Source organism: Tachypleus tridentatus, chromosome 7 (assembly GCF_004210375.1).
Source record: "Tachypleus tridentatus isolate NWPU-2018 chromosome 7, ASM421037v1, whole genome shotgun sequence".
Lineage (NCBI taxonomy): Eukaryota > Metazoa > Arthropoda > Merostomata > Xiphosura > Limulidae > Tachypleus > Tachypleus tridentatus.
The window spans coordinates 137,521,058-137,548,784 of NC_134831.1; the positions used below are offsets into that span (position 1 = coordinate 137,521,058).

Sequence of the window (27,727 nt, forward strand, 5' to 3'; positions counted from 1 at the left end):
GTTAAATATTGTGGCTAACACTATATAATAATGCCATTTGTTGAACCTGTCTAATACATCTGTCACAAAACTTTCAGATGTAATACACTAATGCTTTCTGAGCACATAAACTAAATCAAAATAGTAAAAGGAGATTGGAAACATTAAATGCATAACAGTTATTATTTTCATATTTTATGACCAGAATAATTAAAAAATAACTGCCACATTAACATAATTTACATTTAACATCAAATCCTACAGCATTAAAATATGAAAGCTAAAATCATACCTTTTTTCCAAAGTATCTACATATTCTTTTTTTTTCCTTCTACTCTCTTGGGCTGAAATCTGTAAATATCAAACTGTTATCAACTGATTTAATGACAGTTATTTCTTTCATGCATTATACTATAAAATTACTGTTAATTGAAATACTGTATTTTGTTCTGCTCATTCTGAGTGCAAGAATACAACATAAATCTCACTAAAATATATAATGCTATTACTCTATAAATATCATTTCATAACACAGAAATAAGTTGTAGTTTGAAAATGTGTGCCAAAAAATTGAAACAATTAAAATATGAAAATGTATCTGCCATTATCAGAAACAGACCACTTCTGGTACTACAGTGAGGAATAATATTATAAACAAGTCCAACTTCTATCAAAATCCAATCATTTTTGATTGAAATATAGAGCAACAACAGATAATTTTTTGTGTGACCTTGACCCTCTAAAAATAATCACTTAAATCTGGTTATAATATAAATGTATACGAACTTTCATCTAAATCTATTCAATCATTTTTAAGAAACCTTGCTAACAAACAAACATACACCAAGGGTTGAAAACAGCCTCTTTCCACCCTCAGGTTTGTCACCATGTGAGGTATATACCATTTACATAGTGTTAATGTAGATTTAGCCTTTTTATCGGAAAAACACATTTTCATACTATTGCTTTTGTATGAAAATATACTGGATGAAATAAGTGAAGATATATTCTGACATATGTTGTATAATACTACCACTGTGCATATTATTAAAGAAATGCTTTATGTTCCTGATAACTTCTGCAATCATGACTGAATGCTCCTGAAAATAGATCCAGACTTTGATGGGATGTGAAGAATTAGTCTGAAATAAGGGAAATTCCAAAAATTAATTTAAAGTCAGATTACAGTACTAGTGAGTATGCCCTAAGCAAGACATATACTACAGTGACTAATTAATGGTAATTTGATAAAAACCCAATTTCTTATCAACTTTACCTTAGTACACACTATATACAGTCATGTGAGAAAGTTAGGACACCCTATGAAAGCCTGTGTATTCTTGTAACATTTTTGGATATATAGATATTTAATCTCAATTTTAACAATACTGAGGGATTATAGGAATATAACTAAACAATTAAACCTGAAGAAAAGACTTTTGAAGATCTTCTGTAAATGTAATTCTACAAAAATGCATATTCTAACTGAGGAAAAAGTTATGACACCCTACCCCTTAACAGCTACCCCCTTTGGCTGAAATAACTGCACTGAGACATTTCTTGTAGCCATCTACTGCTCTCCGACATCGGTCTGAAGAAAGTTTGCCACACCCCTCAATGCAGAATTCTTTCAGCTGTGAGATGTTTGAGGGATTTCTCGCATTACAGCCCATTTCAAGTCACCCCACAGCATCTCAATGGGATTAAGACATGGGCTTTGACTCGGCCATTCCAGGACTCTCCATTTCATAGTTTTCAGCCAGTCCTTGGTAGATTTACTGGTATGTTTTGGGTCATTGTCGTGTTGCAGGGTCCAGTTCTGCTTCAGCTTTAATTTTCGTACTGATGGTCTCACTTGATCCTCAAGCACCCTCTGATACACAGTAAAATTCATGGTGGATTCCATGATTATGAGCTGTCCAGGTCCTGCTGCAGCAAAGCAGCCCCAAACCATGACACTTCCACCTCCATGCTTCACAGTTGGTATGAGGTTCTTTTCCTGGAATGCTGTATTTGGTTTATGCCAAACATGCCTTCTGTTCTGGTGTCCAAATAATTCAATTTTGGATTCATCTGTCCAAAGAATGTTATTCCAGAAGTCCTGGTCTTTGTCTACATTCTCTCTGGCAAACTTCAGTCTGGCCTTGATGTTTCTCTTAGAGAGCAAAGGTTTCTTCCTTGCACACCTCCCATGCAAGTTAAACTTGTGCAGTCTCTTTCTGATTGTAGAGGCATGCACTTTCACATCAACAGTAGCCAGAGCCTGCTGAAGGTCCCGTGATGACATGTTAGGGTGTTTGGAGACCTCTTTTAGCATCTTGCGGTCTGCTCTCTGGTGAACTTCCTTGGATGACCAGACCTGGGCATGTTGGCAGTTGTTTTGAAAGCCCTCCACTTGTTGACTGTTTTCTGGACAATAGAATGGCTGATTTCAAACTCTTTTGAGATCTTTTTAATTCCCTTACCAGACTCATTATAAGCTGCTACAATTTTCTTTCTGAAGGTCTCAGACAGCTCTTTTGCTCTCATCATGGTGCTCACTCTCACTTCAACAGTTAAGAGCACATCAAACTAAATGTCTGAGGTTTAAATAGGGCAAGCCTCATTCAAAATGCTGAGTAATGATCTTCTAATCATGTGCACCTGGTGTGATACACCTGTGTGTGAGTTGAGCCATTTTAAGTGGGAATAAATGTGGGGGTGTCCTAACTTTTTCCTTAGTTAGAATATGCATTTTTGTGGCATGACATTTACAGAAGATCTTCAAAAGTCTTTTCTTCATGTTTAATTGTTTAGTTATATTCCTATAAATCTCTCAGTATTGTTAAAATTGAGATTAAATATCTATAATATTCAAAAATGTTACAAAAATACACAGGTTTTCATAGGGTGTCCTAACTTTTTCACATGACTGTGTACACTAATGATACATATTTATTCCCACTGTGAAGTCTATGTTATCAACAGATCCAAAATGAGTTAAACCCACTAATGAAAATGTTGACTTTCAGATTTTGAGAAAAATGTGTTTAAAGGCATTTAACTAGAAAACTGCTTATTTCTAAGGGATTTTAGTTTAGTTAATTAAGACTTTTTGCACTGGGCATTGAAAGTAAAAGGGTTAAGGATTCAAAATATGCATGTTATAATTTTCTAAATGAAAATGTATTTCTAAAAGGTATTACCCTTTTCTCACGAGATTAGCTTTCCTCATTTTGTGCTACCCTCTATTTGTGAACCCCTTTTTGAACAGATGCCACAAACCTTCATCCCTCCCTATGTTGGAATCCAAAGTTCCAATACATCTCTAATGTAAATCATTATGCACCACCTCTCCATTACTATCACGTGACTCCCTGCATGCATCATCATCAAACTATCACCTCAAAGTTTAGCAAGAGACATGAACACCAGAAGATAAAGGGAAGGAAGGGTGGTAATGGTACCTCCACTCCACTTACACACCACAAATGCATTTTCATATAAGAAAATTAAACTTCTGGTATGATACTCTCCCTTGGCTCACAAGATTAGCTTGAATCCAACACTGAATTGGAGGAGGAAAGGTGAGGCATATTGTATCCTCCAGACGCATCCAAACAATGCCCCCTAATTGAGTAGAACAGATCAAAATGAAGAGGTGCAATGTACCACATATAAGTAACATATATTTTCATCATGAAAAATAAGATCAAAAGGACCAGACATAGCAGAACAAGAAGACAGCACATCTATATGGAAGAGGATGGTGCAACAAAGAGACAAATAGAATAACTCAATCCCACAATTGAAGATGGGTAAGAGACAATGTACCCCAAAGTGCAGTGTGTCTAGGATGTGATGGACTACTCTTGGAAAGTCAAGCACACCCAAAACATCACTTAGTGGATATCTACATCCTTGCAAGAGCAGGATAAGGACCTGTATTGTCTTTTCCTCAAGTCCAAAAGCTCATAGAAAACCTATCAGAAGACTCCAGAAACATAGAGGGAGGCCTAATGCTTTAAACCACTTCCAAGATGCACATGCAACATGAAAATCAATCAGTCTGATTGATCAAGTTTATCTTCCACCTTTACTCCTCCGTAATCTGCATGATGTACAAATATCATCCATATATTTTATACAAGTGTGAATATTTATCATTTTACAGCACTCGAACAAATACACCTTGGTATACTATAACCGTTTTGACCATTCTCGATTTTAACCCTATCACAGGGAAACATACACGAGTTAATGGCCCACTTCTCTAATGCCAACTTCAAGTACACTTCTTTATTTCACTTGTTCACATGCTATTAGGTCACTTTTCTCTGTCTGCAATAGAAATACTTTGCAACAAGAACCAGTGAGCTAAATAAATACTACTTGTTTAACAAGTGGTTTATTTTTAGTATGTTTGATTCTAAAACTCATTTATTTAACCTCCTTCAGAATAAATTATTATATAAAAATATTTAACTAATATTGACAAATTAGAGGTGGCAAGTCTAGATAAATGAGTTTAATCCAAAACTGGAAACAATTTTCATGTAGATGTAATTTATGATGATGTTAATATACACTAAATTATTTACATACAAGTTAGTACTAGCAAAATCTATCATTAAATTTGTGACCAGTATCAAGGTAAACAGTTTAATTATAAACAGTAACCTGTTGCATCTAACAAACATTTCCCAAAGTTTAAAAAAAAAAAGACTCATAACTAAATTAGATTTGATTTGTTTATTTGCTTAAGAGAAGAGACACATTGGGGAGCTTCTGTGGCCACAACAGGAAAATAAACCCCACATTTAACACAACATTGAGTTTTTAATATTACTAGCCAGGAGAGTGGGTAACTTCATTGTTATTTTCTGATATTAAGTTACAAAATCACACTGATTTAATTTTAGTATAGTATAGAGATTATCTTGAAAAATCAGGGTATTGGCCATAAACCTGGTTTCAATAATAATATGATTTTGGTAGATGTTTTTGATAAATGAAATCCTAAAACATAAAACTTGACCAATATTATTTTGTGAGAAAGAATAAATTGTGCACTTAATACTTTTAAAGAAAACAAATAACATTCTTGAGACAACTGGTTTTACTGTGGTTCTGTAAGAAAATTTAACTTATGGGAGACCATTATGATGACTTGCTATAAGTTAGTTGCTAATTATAGTCGAGTGCAGTGTAAAGAAAACAACAAATTAGTCCTGAGTTTATGAATATTTCATAACATGACAAAATTAGTGATTTTAAGTATTGATACAACGTAGCCCTAAATCATTGGCTAAAAAAACTTGAAACGTTTTATGATAATAATTCCTTATGATCTAACTTTAATATAAGAGTATTTCTTAAGAGATTCCTCAATAGTTTTAGACCTTAAGTGTTTAATGGACAAAATATGTTTGAGAAGTACTGACCTATACAACTAAAGCCTCTTTAGGCTTATACTCCATAATTTGTAAAATACATTCTATAAATTCGAATCCTATCTGCCCTACAAAGAACAGTACACTGCTTCAGTAGTTTAAAAGACAGAAAATCAAAGCATCAAGATCCTTTTATTCCACAACAATGGTAAGTTCTAATAATATTAAATGGAATACTTCCTACACGTATAAATAAAAAAACAAAAACTAAAATCAAAACACTAATGGAGGAATTTTGAAAACAAGAAAACAACAACAGCACAATAAACCAGGTATGATGTGTACAACAAATATTAGGCCCTTATGTTCTTATTATTTTGCTAGCTTTCATCACTTATATGCAAAACCATCTCTTTTGGTTTTTTTTTATTTGCAAACCTCATAAAGAGGCCTCATAATCACATATATTACATACAAAACAAGTACAAAAATCAAATACACAGTTATATACAATTGAATGCACCTAATACTATCCGTAACTGCTCATATTAAAGGACACACAATAATGTAACGTTGTGAACAAGGACGAACAAGTTTGTAATAAAATTGAAAGAAATAATTGACATCCTTATGAATAACATACCTGGAATAATCAAAACTTATTTTCTTTCTTAACTGACCTTTATAAAATGACAACAGATTTAAATGGATATTTTTGGCTAAACAAATTTTCCTAACAGTCATAATACAAAATTTAGCTAATGTAATCAAAAACATACACTGTAGGCTGTCATATTTTCTTAATCCTTCTAGGAAGCCCTGTACAAGAATTCGCCGTTTCTGATTCATTGGTACTGATTTTTGAATGATAAAAGAAATAGTGTCGAAAACTAACGTCCATAACGGTTGAACTATTGGACACTGGCAATATAAATGTCTAACTGTTTCAGTGTCTTTACTGCAAAGTGTACATAAACCAGTATCATGTTTTTGCATATGAACAAGTTTATTGTTCGTCATTAAAGCATTGTGATAAAATAAATAATCAACATCAGCAAAGACAAAGCCTTTAAATGGGTGATAAGTATATTTATGTATTTTTTCCAGTTAGTATCTCTTAAAATATCTTTCCAAGCATTAATTTCTTAAGTAGCGGAGATGGAGTTCTGGTATATTAACTTAATCAGTTTTTTACCAGGAAGATCATCTAAGTAGATAACATTTTCACCATCTGAATCACACATCTCAAAAATAAATTGTGTCGTACCTGTAATTGGGGGAATCTCTTTCAACTAAGTCTTTCTATTCTTCTGGAATAGCATCATATAACTTTTTGTAATACTGTCTGACTTGAACAAGTATCACACTTTCAGATACATCCTGACGTAACTCGATAATAAGTTTTTAAGGGAAGCCAACGAGGGACAATTTCGTAAGTGAAGTCCCTTAAGCGAATTAGTCCCACGCTAATAATTTTTTTTTATTATAGAATGTTTTTAATCCCATAGTGGGAACAAAAACATTGAGAAACAGTGATTGCCGGAAAACAAGTTATTTGGGAAGATTCGACGACACCTAACGAGCGTTTTACAAAACTCTAATACTTCACAATAAAATGTAGGAACATTCATCATGTGTCATGTTACAATACCACACATCATGCCCAAGATTTAAATCACCATACTTGCCTGAAAGATGGGCAAAGAGGATATACAGAGATGAAAATGTGTTATAATCTGCTGATCTGAAGAACCAATTTAATCTAAACGCCGCCTTTTTCATCTTGACGTCTGTTAAATTGAGACCACCTTTGTCTTTCGAAGATGCCAAAATTTCATAACGCATTTTATATACTCCACCATTCCATATAAACTGTAAAATATCATGTTTAATTGTCAGATAAATCCTGTTTTCTATCGGCAAGACCATCAGATAATACCAAATAGCACTGGAAGCTAACGAGTTCACAACCATAACTGCCTTTCAATGACAGACTCCGATATCTCCAAGCAACCAATATGCGTGTTATTCTCTGACACAATACTTCCCAGTTCAGATCATGCATTTCTGCCGCATTTGTATGGAACTAAATACCAAAAATTTTTAAAGCGCCATTTCCATCTGTTATTAACAAAACTTAGTTTTCATCTGTTCCGAAAATGCGCGTGCACCTGTAATTTGTAGTTGCATGAACGTGCATATTTCATCAAAAGATGTAAATAAGAAGCAGATGTAAAGTAGACATTTTGTACAACAAAATATTAAAACAGTAAAACTTTAAAATCTTAAAGTTTATAAAAGGCCTAACATTATGTCGTAGAATAGCATCACAAGCTTATTTATTGACAATACCATACAATTTAACCATGACTAAAGCAATAAACAAACTCGTTACAACGTTAATTTACCTTTTTATCAAGTATAGACTGCACTTAATAAAAATGTAACTACTGTTAGGCCTAAAATGAATGATCTTACAATTTATACGAAATACAGATTTTGGTTTCTGCGATTCAATTTTGTTTGCTATTCTTTAAATATTGTATTTAAAGAAATACTGACGCCAGAAAGATTGCAATTTGAGCGCAAATGTTTTGCGGGTCCCTGCTACTAAATAAATAAAACTGAATAAGAACGTTACCTTATTTTTTATTTTTCGACGAATTTTTTTTAGTGACCTTTCTTCTGCTTTAGACAGGGGAAGCCTCTGAGGAATAGGATAGCCCTCTGCCAGCAGAGTGCGTTTTTCTTCCTCTGTAAGTACTAATACTCCTGTTTCACCTTTCTGAAAATCATCATTATTATTATTTCACCATCAAGCAACATTTACACCACTTTAACACAAAATTAGGATTTCTTAAAATTAATCCGTGATAGAATAAATTCTAAAACCAATTAAAAAGTTTTTCAGTAACATTTCGTATAATCTTTATATGCTTAAAAGTTTAAAAATGACAGGATCATCATGTTTGACAGATTTTGTTAGCTCTAATAAAAATATACGAATTAGAAATCAAACTTAAAAATATAAATATGTAGCATTACATGCCTTGAAAATATAAAACAATAAGATAAGTGACGTCAGAAGTTCAGTTGTCCAAACCTTCAGCGATATGTCTCTAACGATCTAAACGTGCTTGGCATGATTCTTTTATCCGTATATATTATATACATTACAAACAAGACCGTCCTTATGGAAAAGTATACTCTAACACAACAAAAATTATACCATTTGACAAAGTCAAGCTTGATATTAGCATATAAAGTTAGAAAAGAAAACTGAAGCCTGTTAGTTCTAAGAAAGTACAAATTGGAATGACACCTGTTAATAGAATTGAACAATACGACTTACTAAATAGCACAAATAAAACTAACGTTAAATAAACATTCGAACAAACACGTACATGTCAGATTCATTAATTCATTAAGCATACAGACCTACGAAGCGGAATAAAGCTAATAAGGCTTATATTAATTTGAACATGTAACAACATAGCATTGAAATAAAGCAAAGTAGTTATTTTTATTGAAATCAATAGTTGAAAAATATTTCTTGTACATTTTTACGTCTTCAATTACTTGCTGTTGATGTTAGTTATTGTTCTAAATTAAGCACAAAGCTACACAATGGGCTATTTGTACTCTGCCCACCACAGGTATCAAAACTCGGTTTTTAGCGATGTAAGTTAGCAAACATACCGCTGTGCCACTTGGGGGCTAAGTTAGTTGCTCTAACAGAAATAGTCATTAGCTATTTATAGAAGATCATGCAAGTTATATGGAACCTTTGGCTACTACAAATAATTTCTTATTTACAATGGTATATAATATATGTAGTCACCTATATAGCTATATGTATGCATTAATTTTCAACATTTGTATTCAGATCTGAATCAACTATTTACAATTTATAAATTCCTAGTCGCACGTAATTTTAATAGTTAAATTATTATTGAGTAAATACGTTAAAAACAATTCAACTTTATGTTCAGTTGAAATTATACATAATTAATCATATTTTGCTTTTATTCTCATAAAACACGAATAGTGTTACTGTGAAGAGGTAATAGCGTTAGGCCTTCATAAGGATATTTGTAACCTCCATAAACAAAGAAGAAACAAGAACTTAAGTTCAGAAAAACAACTTTGACTGCATTTGTTTTTTATTATGTACGGTAGGAGGATTCCAAAAGTGGACCTGCATATCCATAGTCTAACACTTTAACCATTAGTTCACTTCTGACCCCAGTATCGAAACTAATACAATTAGTAAATTCATTTACACATCTTGAAAAATCCCCAGTACCACGAGAATTAAAACCATTAAAATGACAACCGAGTTCTTGAATTTACGATAACTTACAATATATTTGTTAGTTTGTTGTGATGTACAAAGTTACAGAATGAGTTATGTGAGCTCTATTCAACAATGACATCGAAACCTGATTTTTAGCATTATCAGCCCTTAGACTTACTGCTGAGTCGCTGGAGGATTGGGGCTTATAGTAAGATCCAAAAAGTTGTTTTAATTTATACACATCTGTAAACCTTATACATTTATATCAAAATGAACGTAATGATGAGATGTATGGGAGTTACCTCTGAACAAAATTGTTTATATTTAAGTTCAGAATTAAGCATTCTAAAGACATTTAAAAGAGTGATTGCAACAAATATCTTACTTAATATCAAGGTAGAGAAATAACTAGAGTTAGGTTGTTGTCAAATAATACTGTTTGGTTAAGTATAACAATTTCGTCATCTGCACATGAGATGACAAGTCGTTATTGTTCGTTAGATTTCCGCGATCGTGAATTGGCTGTATTCGTCTACTGCCATGACAAAGACTGATAAAAATTAAAAAACAAATAAATTTGTCAGGAGGCTAGGAATGATGTCAAAATATTTGGAGTTGATAGGTTTGTGTATATATGTATTTTAATGTAAACGAACTAATCTTAGGTTGTCTACTTCTGTCTTAAGCAAAGCAAAAGGAAACCCTCAATAGCCGCGGCACTTAATTTTTTTAGGCAGGCTAAGAGTAAATTAATGCGAGATTTTTTCCTTATTGGTTGCTATATTTTTATGCGCCAACGATATGAAGCGTGGAGCGAGCACACGATTTTATTTTATTATCGATAAGGATCTCTACCAACATATCCTCAAAATGAAAATCTTTTAGGCGGGATTAGAGCAAATCAATCTATGAGACTTTAGGCGTTGTCAAATACATCAATCAAAATAATTTGACTTCCTGTAATTAGATCGCAAAATCAAAAGATGGCGGAGCTATGAGTTAAAAAGATTGTGCTCGAAACAAACAAAAACTTAGCCATTCTATGAGCCGTCGTGCTGTGGCAAACAAGAAACAAAAACAAACAAAACATATTTAGGAAAAAAATAGCATTGTTTAAGAGTCAAACTATATTTTATTACAAATAATACTTACCGATTGATTACTTATAACTAATGGAGATTTTGATCGTTTTAAAAATGATGGCATAACGATTATGGGTGAAGGAAAGCCACTCTTATTGGAAGAGGAAGTTGGAGCACTAACAGTTACCGTTGGTGGTGGAGATGGGTAATTTAAACAGCGAATTGGTGATAAACTTCCATCAGAATCACTACTGTTGCTTGAAGGGGGAGTCGGGGGAAGAGAAAATCCTGGGTAACAAAGGGAAGATGAGCACTTTTAACACAACACGCTTAAACAAAAATGAAAATAGAAATTTCCAGAAGTAAAGCTCAATTTAAATGTTGTTTACATATTATTTTTAAATTACTATCTAAATGCTAATATAAATGCACTTATCTATTGGTCACACGCTTTCGTAAATATCAAAGGTCATTCCTCCTTAAGTGCCACGAACGGAACTTCTCACGCGTAAAACTATTTGTACGTGACCTTACCTTTCATACATTTTCAAATACGACCCTTTTTGTATAAGATACGCTTTCCAATGACACTTCCATCTTTCCTGTAAAACTCTTGGAAATAAGTATTGCATTTACACATTTGACTAAAACAAGTAAGAAAATATATTTTATTACAATTTACAGATTTTACAGTGAGTTAGATTAGTTTCTCAAACAGGTACAACGTTTTGATCACTGGTGCGATCATTATTAGATCTCAAAGTGATCTAAACGTCGTACCTGTTCTTGAAACTAATCTTACTCATTGTAACAACTGTAAACTGTAATAAAATATACTTTATCAGTAAGTAAAATCTAAACGAAAAAAGAGAATAAACCCTCTGTTCGTGGCAAAAATAATATTCGTCACCATTACTAGTAACGTCTAGATGACCAATTAAGAACGAATTTATTAATGCTTTCCTGAAATATTTTATGTAGAGTCCATACCAAACGATGGAGTATTTGTTTTTGAACTTCAGGCAAAGGCTATCTGCGCTAGCCGTCCCTAATTTAACAGTGCAAGACCGTCATATTATAACGTCCCCACGGCTGAAAGGGCGAGCATGTTTGGTGCGACGGGGATTCGAACCCGCGAACCTCAGATTACGAGTCGAACACCTTAACCCACTTGGCCATGCCGGGCCACGATGGAGTGAGTTTGATATATTCTAAAATGAATATTAAAATTCTGTCAACAAAAATTTAGTGAATTTTAACAATAAACCTGCAAATAAAACTTAACTTACACGAAAATTTCAGCAACATAAATAACAAATGAACTAAGTTTGTCTCAATTTTTCTTATTTAACTTACTCTTACATCACACACCTTTACAGAGTTTGTCCTTTCATGCAATTTGTCACTTTTTTAATATCACATTTTTATATGACTGATACTTTCATTCTGACGTAACCGTTTTTGTATATAAAAAACTACATAATCTAGTAAATCTTCCAGTAACGTTAACACTTAGCCAAGACAGCAAGAAAAGTGTTAACTTTAACTACAATAAATACCCTTGTAACAATATGTTATATCATAACTTTATTATATAATCACATATACACACATGTATCAATCTAGCATTTTCTGAACCGCAAGGTACTTTTAAATAACTTATTTTAAAGACAGTTTTTTATAGGTAACATGATTGTGCGTTAACTTAAACACATATGTAGCTTTAGGCATTTGAAATAACAAAACAAAAACGAAAAACTTTGAATTTTAGTTACCCTGTTACCATTTAAATTATAGAATTATTGTATTATGATGTACATTTGCATAAAGTTGTTCGAATTGATAAAAAAATTAGTTGAGAAACAAAATACCAGCTTCTTGAAATGTACTTTTAAATGCACATACTTGTCTTGGACAGTAAGAAAACAAAAGCGGTTTCACTTGGCAAAATAAAAATACGGTGCCAGTGCCATTTAGAACCGAGAAATAATACAGTTTATTTCTGGTAGAATTTGGCATAACGTTAAATTTGACGGTTTATATACTCATCTGAAAAGTACTTATGTACCCTGATAAAAGTATATCCACATTTCGTAAAAGCCCGAAAATTTGTTTCTCAAGCCTTTTCTAAACCGAAAGATACTCTTTTTCAAATTTAGTTTAAGAGTTTTACACGCACGAGCGACATAACTGTACGTTTACTTATAATCAAAATTAGAACACCAAAATATACTTCGAAAAACAAATATTTATACCATAAAAGGCGTGTACCATAAAAATTGTGACTTTTTTGAAACTTTTGCAAAAAGGCTAGTTATGAAAAGTAAGGAACAATTAATTTACCGTAATATTAAAGGTTATAGCTTTAACTCACCCGTGGATTCCAGTTTAACGTTGATATTGGGCATCAACAAACGGCGACGTTTGGAGTCTTTGGCTCCAATTTCTGAATTTTTAGCTAGCACAATGGTAGGTTTTCTGAGTAAACTCTGCTGTGCAGGGCCCATTATTCGACAAGTGTTGTCCGATGATATGTAGGGAGGATATTTAGTGGACGGACTCGAGGGAGAGGACAGTGGTTCCTGCTTCACAGTGATTTCTGTTTCACCAGTTGCAGATGTCATTGGTATTGCAGGAAAACACTCGGACATTTCATCTGAATAAACAAAGAAAAAATATTTTATCATAACAAGTAGACCCGTGTACCATACTTATTAACTGAACTATATTTTAACTGTGTTAAAAATTATATCACAATAGCCTGTTACCCTCAGTTATATGTCTTGTGTATTAACATTTTTCCAAAGTTAATTCCTCTTTTTTAGACCTTTTAATAAAGTTTCAGAACAAAATGGAATGTTCTATAGTGCGGCCTAACCTGCATTCGAAAGCAACGCCATTTCACACTTAATTTAGGTATCGTGGGAGGAGAATTCTTCCACAGTAAGCTCTTGAACTTTTTCTAACGTGAAAACTCAACATCACGCAGTTTAGAAAAGTATAGTTCTCATACTTCATTATCAAGTTTTTTAATCTTTATTTAGGGAAGGAAGATGGGTGTCCAGCTTTACACAGTTGGTCAGCAGATAGCCTAATGTGGCTTTGCTATAAGAAAACACATATATAGTTGGTGCCCCTAATATAGCGATGGCTATTTAGTCGATTCATTTCTTACGAAAACAGTAAGCCTATAATTGATGGTTCAACCAACTCATTAAACATTTTGTTGTTGTTTTATTTTCGTAGCACCTGATGTATTGTGTTACATGCAGTTTAGTAAACCAAGACAACCTTAAAAATGGTTTGCATAAGTGAACTGTAAAAGTATCAAATCTTAAGTAAACAGTTTGCTTCCTTTTCTTTAACAGATTTCTCAATTAATACAAAGAGTCAAAGCTTTATTTTGAAAAAAAAATACAAAAACCTTCCGCATCTGGAAATTTGCATTCAAGTGTTTTTGTCCTCCAATGTAAAATTTAAATGTTTTTGTCCTCCGATGTAAAATATTTTTGTTTTGTCTAGATTGTGATTGAGCAAGATTCCATCTGCAGTCATGCGGATTTTATTCACATAAAACTCTAAAATCACCAACAGAAATCTTGCTAATCGTTAAGACACATTAAAATTTGAATAATGAGGTTGACCAAGTTTTATTTAAAACCGGTTATTCTTGATCCTACTACAACCCTAGAACTGATATATTTAATATCATCTTGTGTCGGTGTAATCTACGCAAGAATTCTCTTCTAATCTAGCAGAATAATAAAAAAAACAACGTTGTTTGCTATGTTAATAATCAACGAGCGAACTTTAGGGCTTCACAGAAATTTACTTTTTATAGCAAAACATTTTTTATTATCTTTATTTTTTAAACGATGCTCCAGATTCGAAGAAGATTCAAAACTCATTGAGCACTTGATTAGAACTTCGAATAAGTACATCACTAACTGAATAGTCTCGAATGTGATCACAAAACTGTATTTCAATTTTTTCTTACAAAAAGCAAAAGTTGTCCTGCATAACTTTCTTGCTAGTGCACATGAATAATATTACTTGTTACAGCCACATAATGAAGGTCAATGAACGTGAAAAAAACATGCGTCATAAGAAACTGCTCAACTACACCCTTACTACAAAGGTATTCAAAAGAAAAATATCGGGTATTGGCTTAACACACAAATAGAATATTTTTAGCCAAAGTTCGTCCTACTTCATAACACTATTGTTTCATGGTTGGCCAGTGTTTCTAGTGTACTAAATATGCTTCATTGTTTTATTAATAAAAGAGATATGAATCCACCTATCTTGACCAACTCGTGTTTTACCAGATTCCAAGTTGAGCTGTACCAGTTAATTGTATAACCCATCCCCGGAAGTTATAAACAGGTTTCACCATAACTACAACAAGTATTTGCACGTATGATTTACCGAGTTACAAGAATGGGAATTATAATTATGCTTGAGCAAGCATAAATATGTAGTCAAATGTGTTGTTTTTTGCGATAAATTTAAACCTGTCGAAACGCCTAGGCGGAACAAAGTATCTGGCACATGTGCCCACATTCTGAAGTCAGAACTGGAGAAATTATTATAGATAAGGAAACCCTGTATGGAGTTAAAATAATACAAGGCAAAGTATAAAAACACAATTCAGAAATTGTATTGTGATTAAACGTTTATCGTACGACTGAGTACTAACATTAGCTTTTATTCGCAAATAATATCAATGTGTACACTTTAATTGATTACAAGATTGTACAGGTTTTGTTTTAATGCGATTTAATAAAATATGAGACAATATATGGAATTAACAAAGAAAACTAATCACAAAAATGAAAAATAAATCATGAACGAAGTACAAAGCAACATCATTAGTAATTCAATCCAGAGTTTATACTGAGCCAAAAGAAAAACAAAGCTAAGGGAAGAAACGGAAGCCAGGAATGTTGAACCAACGCGGGCAAAATGAAGCATGACTGACTACACGGCTGAAAAGTTCCTAAACATTTCTCTATGTATAGTTGTTGTTTGTAATTAAGCACAAAGATATACCACGAGTATCGAAACCCGGATATTAGTAAGTTCTCAGATATGCCGCTGAACTACTGGTAGTCTGTGTATAGCCCCAAAACTCATCGTCTGGGGTTTCAGATTTTACATCACAGGAATAAAATGATAAAGTACACACCATATATATATATATATTTTCATGTTTATGAAAAGTTTCCCACTGTTTTCCTTATCGAAGGATTCCTAGATTTTTCAGTTTGAGTGTTTACAACACGGTACTTCAAAGTAAATAAGTAATATTAGCTCCTGATCTAAGCATGTTACCTCTATAGATCAAAACTAGAAAATTATCTAGCAATGAGCATAACCAATTAAATACAATTTTTTTCACTTAAACAGACTAGAATGCATTGTTTTAGCAGTTTGATATCTTACTGTTAACGACACGTAATGACACGTTGAGTTCCAGAAACATCCGAATTCGATCAGCCCTATTATACAATTTACTTTAGAAGTTAAAGATGAGGGTTCTATAAACTGTTTAGGTGTTACTGTAAAAGGAGAGGGACTTTCTGTCCACTTCTGTGTACAGGAAGCCATTCTCAGTTGCCATACCGCTGCGTGCGCGCGTGTGTGTTCCTTATAGCAAAGCCACATCAGGCTATCTGCTGTTTACATCGAAGGGAATCGAACCCCTGATTTTAGCATTGTAAACCCGTAGACTTACCGCTGTACCAGCGGAGGACCCGTAGCATGCGAGATCGTGTCATCCATGGTCACAAAATATGTTGTCATTTTCATCTTTTGACAATAGAGCTATTAATGGTTCTTCATATGATGAGGATTTGATGCTAGAATTAACATATTTAAAACATATAGCAATTGAAAGAGGGTATCAACCTCAAATCATTGATGTAATGTACAATAAATTTTGAAACAAACTTTAAATGTCTGGATGTACGAAATTATAGATAATGGAAAGTAAAGAAAGAATAGATTTGCCCTATGTTTCACAATGGTCAATAAAAATATAGTGCATCTATAAGATACGAATTGCCAACTAATATTTATTTCTCAATTAAAATTAAGCTAAATAAGTTATGGTTTTAAACATAAAATTGAATTAAAGAATAAATGTGGTGTGTGTGTGTGTGTGTGTGTGTGTGTAAAATTCCATCCACTTGGGGTCAAAAGTGATATATATATCGGACAAATGAAAAAAAGGTTGTTTTGTTGTTTTTTGAATTTCACACAAAGCTATCTGTACTAGCCGTTCCTAATTTAGCAGTGCAAGACTAGAGGGAAGGCAGCTAGTCATCACCACCCAATGTCAACTCTTGGGCTACTCTTTCACCAAACGAATAGTGGGACTGACAGTAACATTATAAAGCCCCCACGGCTGAAAGGGCGAGCATGTTTGGTGCGACCGGGAATCGAACCCGCGACCCTAAGATTACGATTCGAACACCTTAACCCACCAGGCCATGCTGGGCCCTAATTGAAAAAGGATAAATCGGCTTTGTTAGAGCATGTAGTGAATTCTGTACAAGTTATTGACTGGGATAACATAGGTAACTGAAAAAGATGAACTAATTCTTTAGAAATTGATCAAAATAAAATGAATATAAATGAAGATTTAGGCCCAAGAGTCACAGAAGGGAACTTTTGGAAAGCAATGTTCTAAATGGCGTCATTGTAAAACATGTTAATTACACACGTACATTAGGTTTAAGTAATTTTATCTGTACTTCATGGTTTATTCTCCTGTGGTAGTATCTCCAGCGAAACATGTAGAGTTAAGTTTGTATGTTTTTTTTTCATCTATTTTAAACTTTACAAGTCAGTTATTGTTTAAGTAAAAATACTGATGTTTCGTATTATTAATTGCATTTAAAATATTTTGCACAAGAACTGTCTGTTTTACGTATTGAGTAGTTCACGAAGCTCGGTCAGTCTCAATTCGTACCAAATCTAAATACTAAGCTAACGATGGAAAATAACCTCCACAATAAAAGTATAATAATAAAATATGAAACATTATAAAACGAGATGTATTAAATATCAACGAACGCGAAATTAAACAAATAATAATAATAATAATAATTGTTTATCAGAGGTTCAAGAATGTTTAATTTATACAAAGGAAATATTTCTTTACGAAGCCACATTTACATTTATTTGAATTGTTGGTTTATTTGGAATTACGCGCAAAGCTACACAATGGAGTATCTGTGCTCCCCCTACCACGGGTATCGAAATCCGGTTTCCAACGGTGCGAGCGCAGAGACATACCACTATGCCACTGAAAGGCAATTTGTTTGCAATGTTAACTGTCCATTCAAAAACAAAAAAGTATGATAAAAAGATAATTACAAAAAAAAAGTAACACGAAACAAAATTTCTGAAAAAGAAATAATTCCATTTGATTTAGAATTATTTATTTCATATCGAAGTAAGACAAACAATTGTTAGATTCGGAGTAAAATTAAGGTGGTGAAGTTTGTCCTTTTCATTGGGTCATAAAAGTTAAATAAAGACTAAATTGAATACAGACATAAATAAAAAAAAATATATATAAACACCAAACAGGCAAATATAGATGAACAAATAAAACTCTTTATTCCAAATAGTATTTAGGTGTTTCACCTACTGGTGAATCTGTTAGTATTCAGGTTATCTGCTGGAACTGTGGAAGCTTTCGAAACATTTTCTCAGGACAAACAACAATATTATACCGCACTTTCGTAACAAAGTAAATTTGTCTTAGTGCAGTATCTCATAATTCATAAATTACCAAAGTCAGCGACTATTCCATATGACATTTAACGGAGAAAACACTCAACTCATATACAAATACGCGGCGTGTCAATCCTCGAGACGGGTTTATCCCGCCCCATGACCAAACTTGATACAAACTTCTATGAGGTAATCGTTACCGTATGTTACTTTTAGCTAAGCAAGAGGATTAGTACACGTGTTTATCTTCTTAGAACCTAACAAAAACGTTATTACGAAGTGCAGAAAACCTGCATAGAAATGAATCAGAATTATATCACAGCACTCTGGTTGGCTAAAGTTGTTTGTTTAAATCAAAGATACGCTACTTAAGGTAGTTCTTCACAGTATTAACATGTTACGTATTATTATTATATAAATTATATCGTATTACCATACTATGTTTTATGCTGTAGCTATGGTAACTCGTCTACACAGTAGTACATTTACACTACTGAACATTTTTTTTTTTGTTTTTTTTATTAATTTTGTGGCAAGCTTTGTTATTTATTTATTCATCTATTTTTGAAAGAAAAGTCTTGAGGAGACAAGTACGACTAAAAGCGAATGCTTAGATAACTAACAATAAAGATGACTGTTTAAGAAAAGTTTATCTATGCTATTTAACATCATAATACAGTTGCTAGCCATGGATTAAACAAATAAAAAAGGGTACCTATGGAAATTATAAAACTGCTTCATACATATACTTGAGTTTGTCATAAAACATGATATCGTCATGTATGATAAGTTAACATGTATGGGTAGAGAGTAATGCCTACACATTTGGACAAACGTCTTTGCATCTTTAAGAGGGTGGAAAAAGGCTTAAGAAAATAGTTCAAAACTGAAATAGTTTATTGTGTTATCATAAATTGTGAAAAAATAAAAAGCTCATATATACGCATTAATAACATGAATTTCGCGGTAAAACACTACGTTAGCCCTTGTATCGGATGACATTGTTCCCAAACGTATCACTAATTTTTGGCACAAAAAAACTAAATATATTGAGTATATAGATTCTAGACCTCATATTTCGATGACCACTTCTATGCATTTCTTTTCCTAGTTTTCTGACCGTCTTGTTTTTCTTATTCTATTCTAATGAAAAAAGTTAAGACATAAAATATAACAGGTTTTAAAACAGGTTTTAAAGAAAGATAAATATTTGCTTCCGTGATCAATCTAATTAATGATGAAATAAACGTTATAAAAAAAATTATAACCTGACTAATGGTGAGTTATGAAGGCTTGAAAGCGAAAATAACCATTAATTCTAAAGATTCTGAAACAAACTGGAAATAAATTAGCCTGTATGTTAATTTGAATAAGTTAAAGTGTTAATGATTACATTTGCATCTTTCTAGCGGTATGGTTTAGAACGTTGAGTAATGTCTAGGTTTTCTTACTTCTCTTTAATTTCCTCCTGTGACTCAAATATACAAACTTACATTATAAATGAGATTTCGATTCACGTGGCGGCGAAGCACCTATAGCACATTATTTAGACTTGTGCTTAACAATAACCACCTTACTTTAAGTTCCAAGGGGTATCGCAAAACAAACTTGAACCATATTACTTCGTTGAAAATGAACCTTTATCGAAATTAAAATTTCCATATAACCTCCTATAATTAAGAATATATATAACTTACAATAATCACACAATCTTGACCTGTCTTATACAGGCTGGGCACATTTTATTAAAACGATTTTGGAGCCTTATAGTCTGTGTTCCATTTGTCGACCGCTTATCTCGACAATAGCCCTGCAGTGTACATTTCACTGCAAAATGCTCCATGCCTCATTGTTTATGAGGCAAAATCCATCTAGTATCTGAAGATAACTATTTCCCAGCATCTATTTCGTCACTTGGATCGTAGAAAAATCTATAAGTGCTGCACTTGCGAAATTACCAACGTGAACACTCGTTGTTTGTTTTTCTTTCTCCGGGTATAAAACGGTAGAATTTACGTGTTTTGGAAAAAAATATATAGGTACAAGTGACTTGTAACTTTTACAGACATTACTATCTTCAGTAATATTGTCTGGAGCACGTGAACAACGTTTACAACAGACTACTTCTGTTTTCGTGGATTCTAACCTATCAGAAGACGCCGCACTTTGCTCACCACAGCTCGGGTACGACTTGTTTCAGGTCTCATTCTAAATAGTTCTAGTATCCAACGTTGATCCATATTCCCATTTTTTTCAAGTGCTAATAAATACAAGGGATATCCCCATCTTCTAAACTTTAAATTTTCGATCTGAACACATCTCAGTTTCGTTTAAAAGTTTCTTTAAACAACAACAAAATAAAACAGCCAAACTATTTCACTATCATTTGGAACCCATCTAGTAAAATGATCGTGAAACTATGGCAATCATTGAAACGTTTAGCAAAACCTACCTTTACCATGTAATTCCATTTTGTCATCAGGTTGAAATCTTAGAGTACAGCCCGTAAGGTCGTCATCATCAACAGCAAGTGAATAACTGTGATCCGCTGATTGAACACTAGGTGATTGAACAGCGTCCGTCATCATTCGGTCATGTAGTATTATAGTACGGCTATCCAACATGTGTTTCCAATCCAGATCCATGTCCAAATCTACATCTCCAAGTTTCTACCAATGAAAATAATTAGTGGTTACTTTACACTTAATGACAAATTTTTCAGACACAACTTCATAAAAAAAAAACATAGGGGAAGTTAAACTACGAAACTGTTTGGTACTATTGTGCCGTTTCGCAAGTTTAACCGATTCTTACTACTTCAGATGAATTACTTTAATACTACTGTACTATCTCAACTTTCTACCATTTGATACTATTGTCCTGCTTTACAACAGAATCACTTCAGTACAGTTTGTACTGTCTGATTTCATTGTTGTACGTCAACAAGCTATTTCAATTACGCGAGCGTACAGTGATACCCAGAAAGGTTTACAGTGATTGTGCTAACATCCTTTTTACCAAAAAAATTAAAACTTCGACTTCAGAAAAATATAATTCAGTGTGTTTTATACGTCAAAACGATCGATACTATTCCAAACGAGGGAGAGTTTTATGAGTTAAAAATATAATACAGCAAAGTAAAAATAATCATCGCCTCAAAATTAAAGTTATTTGTATAATATGCCAATAGCAAAGCTCTTAATGGCAACTTATAGGACACTGAAAACCTCACATCAACAAATTAAAAATATGAGTAGTTTATGATGACCATTAAATGTGAATAATTAGGGCCATATTTTTTTCGTACACACATAAATGTGTGTGTGTGTGTGTGTGTGTGTGTCATACACTGGTGAGCAATCCTTGACTGTGAATCGAGGATCCATAATTCACGTCTAATTGTCGTAAGATGCACTTCCGTACAATGAGGCCATCGTTACATCATAACAGTGATGGTCAAATCGGCCCGGCATAGCGAGGTGGTTAAGGCGCTCTACTTGTAATATGAGGGTCGCGTGTTCGAATCCCCGTCACACCAAACAAGCTCGCCCTTTCAGTCGTGGGGGCGTTATAATGTGACGGTTAATCCCACTATTCGTGAATAAAAGAGGAGCCCAAGAATTGGCGGTGGGTGGTAATGACTAGCAGCTTTCCCTCTAGTCTTACACTTCAAGATTTGGGATGGCTAGTGCAAAATTAGAAAAAGAAACAAACGGTCAAATTTCATTACTCGGTCACACAACAATTGGCGTTGTGGGCTATTAATTAATGCCTTCACTTTGGTCTATTAGTTCAGAATTAAAAATGGCTATGCGCAAATACCATGTGTACCCTTACGAAACAAGTTTAGAGATATAAAAATATATACTTAAGTATAGCTACACGTTTTTAATAAGCAAAGTTTCTTTTATGCACAATTTTTTACCGTAACAATTGAGTTTAAAAGTCGTTTTTATTTGGTTCAAAATAGAAGGAAGATGAAGATGGAACGATTTTCTTATGTAACATGTTGGCACAAGTAAAGAATTATAAAAAAAAAAACGCCGCGCATTGGATATTATGTCTTCTGAAAAAAGGAAAAAAGCACATTTTATAGTATTACATGCAGTTGTAACTGACAAGGAAGTGGTTTTCTTACAGGTGGCGGTAGCAGGTGTGTTGTACAGATACACATTTGGTTTCGTCAGTCTACCCTTATCCAAATAAGTGAACACTCCGAAAAACGTTACACTATCAGAAATGAGAGAAACTTTGAGTTCCTCCACGATGTAAACTCAATATATACTTTCACTGCAATTATAAAAAAACAATAAAAAACAATGTGTCAGAAATTATGTTTGTGTTTTTAATACGTCATCTGTAGCCAACAAGTCGGTATACAAATAGTCAACCACTGAGATAACATCCGACTGCACAATACTGCTTACTTATTCAAAAAATAACAACGTAAAATGAGATGCTGAATAAACACACAGTGCAACGTTTTTCTGCAACGTAAACTTCAAATTCTTTTGCTTATAAAATTTATTAATAGCTCAGAGCGCTTCATATTACTTTTGCAGCAAGACAGTTTATTTGAAAAAAATCCATGCGAGGACAAGTACTTTAATTTATAAAAGTAAATATTTAACATGAAACGGACATGACTTGGTGTTCTGGTGCTAGACTCTAATTTTGAAAATTCCGAGTTAGAATCCCCGCCGTCAAAGATTCGAGTTCTGTATAGTTAGCGACTGCACCAGCCACGAGGGTGTAAGTAATTCCTGGCTCACAAAAATACCATCCGATCCCAAGTTCGTTGGGATTAAGGTTGAAATATATAAAAAACATTTAGGCTAAGAAAACGTGCTATCGCTGAAAGTATGCAACCTCAACCGAATTTTCTCTGTTTGAATAAGGGTGCGTAGAAACACTCGAGAGTTAAGTGAGGTCCTGCAAGGTAGACACTTTGATATCTAGATAAACGTCTTTCACATATTACACAACGGTTCTGAATTGAAAGAAGGCCGTTACATTACCCTTTAGCAACTAGAAGTTAGATACGTGCAGATTACAGGACAAGCCAAACGTTTATCGATGTACCGAAATCAATGGCCTACCACTGTTCTTTTTTAATGTTTTAAAATATGCCAGTAATTTTTTCATACCCCAATATTGTCATATTACACTATATGATTTGGAGCCCACAAACACATGTACACACAGAGAAAAGAACTGCGTTTTATTATGTGCAACTGCTGGGAAAAATGTACATACAACTGTTAGTTGTCAATAAACATGCGTAACTGTAAAAACCAGGTGTACAGAGGAGGCTAGAATGTTAATACATTTTATGTTATATCGTTTCTGAAACTTAACTTTCACAGAAAAACAAATTATTTGTACATTTACTTACTGGCAGTAATTTTAAGTATGAAAGCATTATATATAATTTAAAATAGACCTAGGGAAATTAAAATATAACTTAATAAAGGGAAAACAAACAATTTCAAAAGTCCTGTTAACACACGTAAACAAGAACTAGATGTTTAAAGTCCCTGTCTAGCCAAGAGAAAACGAAAAGGAAATACCTATAGGCAGTGGCGTATTTAAGCAGGAGCTAGAGGGGACTGAACTCCAAGGCCCATGGTCTTGACTGATGGGATCCACTGATAATTTTATTCAGTGTAAAATTACATGGGATGTAGGGCCCATAAAAATAATTAGCCCCTGGACCCACACAACTTTAAATCCGCCAGTGCCTAAAAACCTACCTTGACAACCTCAAAAGAGAGTTAAACGGGAGACACATTCACTATTTATAAAGAAAAAAAAAACCAATGCCAAACTTTTCTGCCATACTGTATTGAACAATTAACGGGTTTAGGTTTAAGAGTATATAAAAATATCCAAGTTGTATTTCCCTATATAAAAATGTCAAGAAAAGAAACTTCAAGGTTCCGTCATGTTAAGGTGTCAAGTAAAAAAACAAAAGTTCAAAGTACGATCCTGTTAATGTGTCAAGAAAATAACTGAATAGTCAAGGTCTCAGATCTCTTACCATGTCAATAAAGGTGAAAGATCGAGATCCCATTCGGCTTAAAATGTCAAGAAGAGAAACAAATGTTGATGATCTAAATCCTAGTCAAGAAAATGTTCAAGGTTCCAGTTTTATTATAGTGTAGAAAAAATATTTAAAAGTTACAATCTTGATGCCCTCATTAAAATAACCAAATATATAAAATATCAAGGATCTTAAACATCTGAAATACAAATTCAAATATTCAATGTCCAAGATAATTTATTTTTAAACGAAACAAATTATACTGCAAAGGCTCCTAGCACTTTAAAAGAAACAAAAAACGAATACCGAAGAATAAAACATACATCAAAGCTGTAAGTTATAACTCGACAGAAGAAAAGTATGACATGTCAATGGATCTAGTGCTATTAACGTATGTTCAAAAATGGATATGTTCCAAAACAGACAATTTTTACATGGTTATTTCTGCGCGATGGGAGTTTTTGACATCTCTTCTTCTCCCATCAGTTATAAATTCCCGTCAGTTAACGTCTTGTCTGTCAGTAGAAAATTCAGGTGGTATAATGCCATCGCTAATTTTGAACCACCAACCACAGAGAGGCAACGGGTGAATAACAATCACCTACTAAGTTGTTTTCATATAGTGTTAATTAATTATTTATTATTAATATGCACATTTTTTTAATCTGCATAATTGTGCTTTTAATATAAAAAACGAAGATCGAGACTGCTAATCGTTGCTCTACACTTTAGCAAAATGATAAAATACAACGCAAGCTACGCCTACCGTAAAGAACCTGGTTTACAATTGTTAATTATTGTGTTCGCAAACTAAATCAAAATATCAATACTTAATTTCATTACAATGTATGAAAACTGGTCTCAGTTGTATTACTTTCCTCGATGATAAATGAAGGGGGCCAGAAACATCAGATAATTATATTTTTGTACTGTCGCGTTTATAAAACAGCTGAATGCAGTCCAGTTGTTAAGAACGGCTAACGAAGATAGCCCTGGAACAGCTTTGTGAAAAAATCGACGAACAACAACAACAAAAAAAAAAAACGTTTATAAAATTGTACAAGCAGTAAAGGGACAGCTTTGTAAATAAAAGGGCTGCATGGTTACCATTATAGATACAAGAATATCTAAGCAATGAAATTATGTTACATGGGAATTGGGTCACTCTACTGCAGGTGACATCACTGTAAGCAGTGGTGTTATCTGGATAACAATCGTTTCACTCCGTATTCCAGATGTAGTAAGTAGAGAAAAATTCCTGAACACGAGTCACTTACACACACAGTTCTTTTGAAATTATCTTTAAAGTACAAGTATGTTTGTTTGAACGTTGTTTATAGAGTACAAGGTATGAAAACGATAACACCATCAAAGTTTCATAGAAATAATATATCACGAGTTATGGACTGGTTGAAACAACCATGAATAATTTCGTGTTAGATCATCACAATTAACCAATAAAAAATAAATAAATATTTACAATATAGTTCTAGAAAATCAAAGAATAAAAACAAAGCATGTATAATAATATTTAAATAAATGGTTATGATGATTTAAAGGAATTGAGGTTTCTCACTACTCACGACTTGTACCTTTTAAAATATTAAGAGGTAATGAAATGTTTTAATGAACATTACGATTCATAAGGTGTTTCTGAAAATCACGGGTATCACAATCGTATTGAACCTAACCTTCGAGGAAAAGTTTTTTTTTGTAATTTCGCGTAAAGCTACACGAGGGCTATCTGCGTTAGCCTCCCCTAATTTAGCAGTGTAAAACTAGAGGGAAGGCAGCTAGTCATTACCACCCACCGCCTACTTTTGGGTTACTCCTTCACATTGTAACGCCCCCACAGGTGAAAGAGCGAGCATGTTTGATGTGACTGGCATTTGAACCCGTGACCCTCAGATTACTAGTCGAACGCCTCAACCACCTGGTCATGCCGGACCCTTTGAGGAAAAATTGGTTAATCTTCTTCCTGACACATTAAAGTACAACTTGTGGTTTATGAAAACTTTGTAAGTCTGAATAATAACAATCTTAAATTCATGCTGTATCATCACTTCTCCACCAGGTAGCTCTTCCTTAATGTTTCTTTTCAACTGATTATTAAATGATATCTATGGGGTAATACTTTCATTTCTAACGAGTTGTAAAAAAAATGTTTCGCAGTTTTGTTTTTTTTTCTAAGTTTAATATTTGAATATGGTATTATATTGCTTAAATCCAAGTGTAAATAAAACATGAATCAGATTATTTTCAATCTGATATTTAATTCTATACCTTGTCATAAGATGCGAAATATGCATTCTACAAAGGGTTGGGGGCTATTTGACAGTTGTTTACCTAGCAACTTAATACCAGCTCACAATTTTCTGTTGAAGAACATCGTAAGTTTCACAAAACGCAACAGATAACATATCAAAGTGATTTTATTTAGTTAAAACATTCTAAATGACGTTTATAGCCCTTTAGTCAAATTTTATCTGAATATTATTTGTTATACTAGTAATATCGACCCTGCTAACCTTTTTGCTTTCTTTACATTCAATGATAATCTGAACCAGGACAATATACATTTACATGTCTGGAATGTACTTTCGAACGAATGAACCGCGGGAAACTGGCAACGCAGATAAAACATTAACAGTTGTTTAGCTTTAAGCCAACTTTGTACTCGCTTAAGTAATGGCGTCATTTCGCGTGTGTTAAGTTGTTTTAGAACTTAATTTATACAAATGTGCTGAAACATTATATATCAGACCCATTCAATAACGAGTCCTACACTACAATCAGCTGAAAATTGTACCTTCGAACTATGTTAACTATCTTCAACGATAAACGACTGAAAATATTTTCCGAACGAGTTTTATATGTCTCTACGTAAGATAAATAATGTGTCCTGTATTTATTTCAATGCACACCTCTGTAATTTTACAAGTATCTGAAATTTCAGAAACGCATCAGAAAGTTTACTTTTGGTTGCTAAACAACAGTTCCTAACAGCAAGTTTAGAGTAAATATCCGTAACGAAGCTCATACGTGTTATGCCAGTTACGCTGAACAGAAAATTAAGACCCAATAAAATATATCTTGAGACCCTACACAAAATAACTACCAAGGTTATACCCATTTCTCATTGACAATATGACAGATGATATATAATAGCCCTAAAAATAATATATTCATGTTAATGGATTGGGTGACA

The 27,727-nt window shown here is 33.3% G+C and overlaps 1 protein-coding gene across 5 annotated transcripts in view; it reads right to left on the reverse strand.

The window, feature by feature from the left end:
* LOC143256689 (cyclic AMP response element-binding protein A-like) overlaps positions 1-27,727 on the reverse strand; it is a 56,166-nt gene that overhangs the window by 15,069 nt on the left and 13,370 nt on the right. For 4 of the 5 annotated variants that reach the window (XM_076514234.1, XM_076514235.1, XM_076514237.1 and 1 more), the window contains exons 3-7: positions 20,929-21,145; positions 13,105-13,386; positions 10,801-11,018; positions 7,993-8,136; positions 272-330 (exon numbers count right to left, since the gene is read on the reverse strand). In XM_076514234.1, the coding sequence (XP_076370349.1) occupies positions 272-330; positions 7,993-8,136; positions 10,801-11,018; positions 13,105-13,386; positions 20,929-21,145 (920 nt within the window). The remainder of the gene's footprint in view (positions 1-271; positions 331-7,992; positions 8,137-10,800; positions 11,019-13,104; positions 13,387-20,928; positions 21,146-27,727) is intronic. The other variant, XM_076514236.1, reaches the window with a different exon arrangement.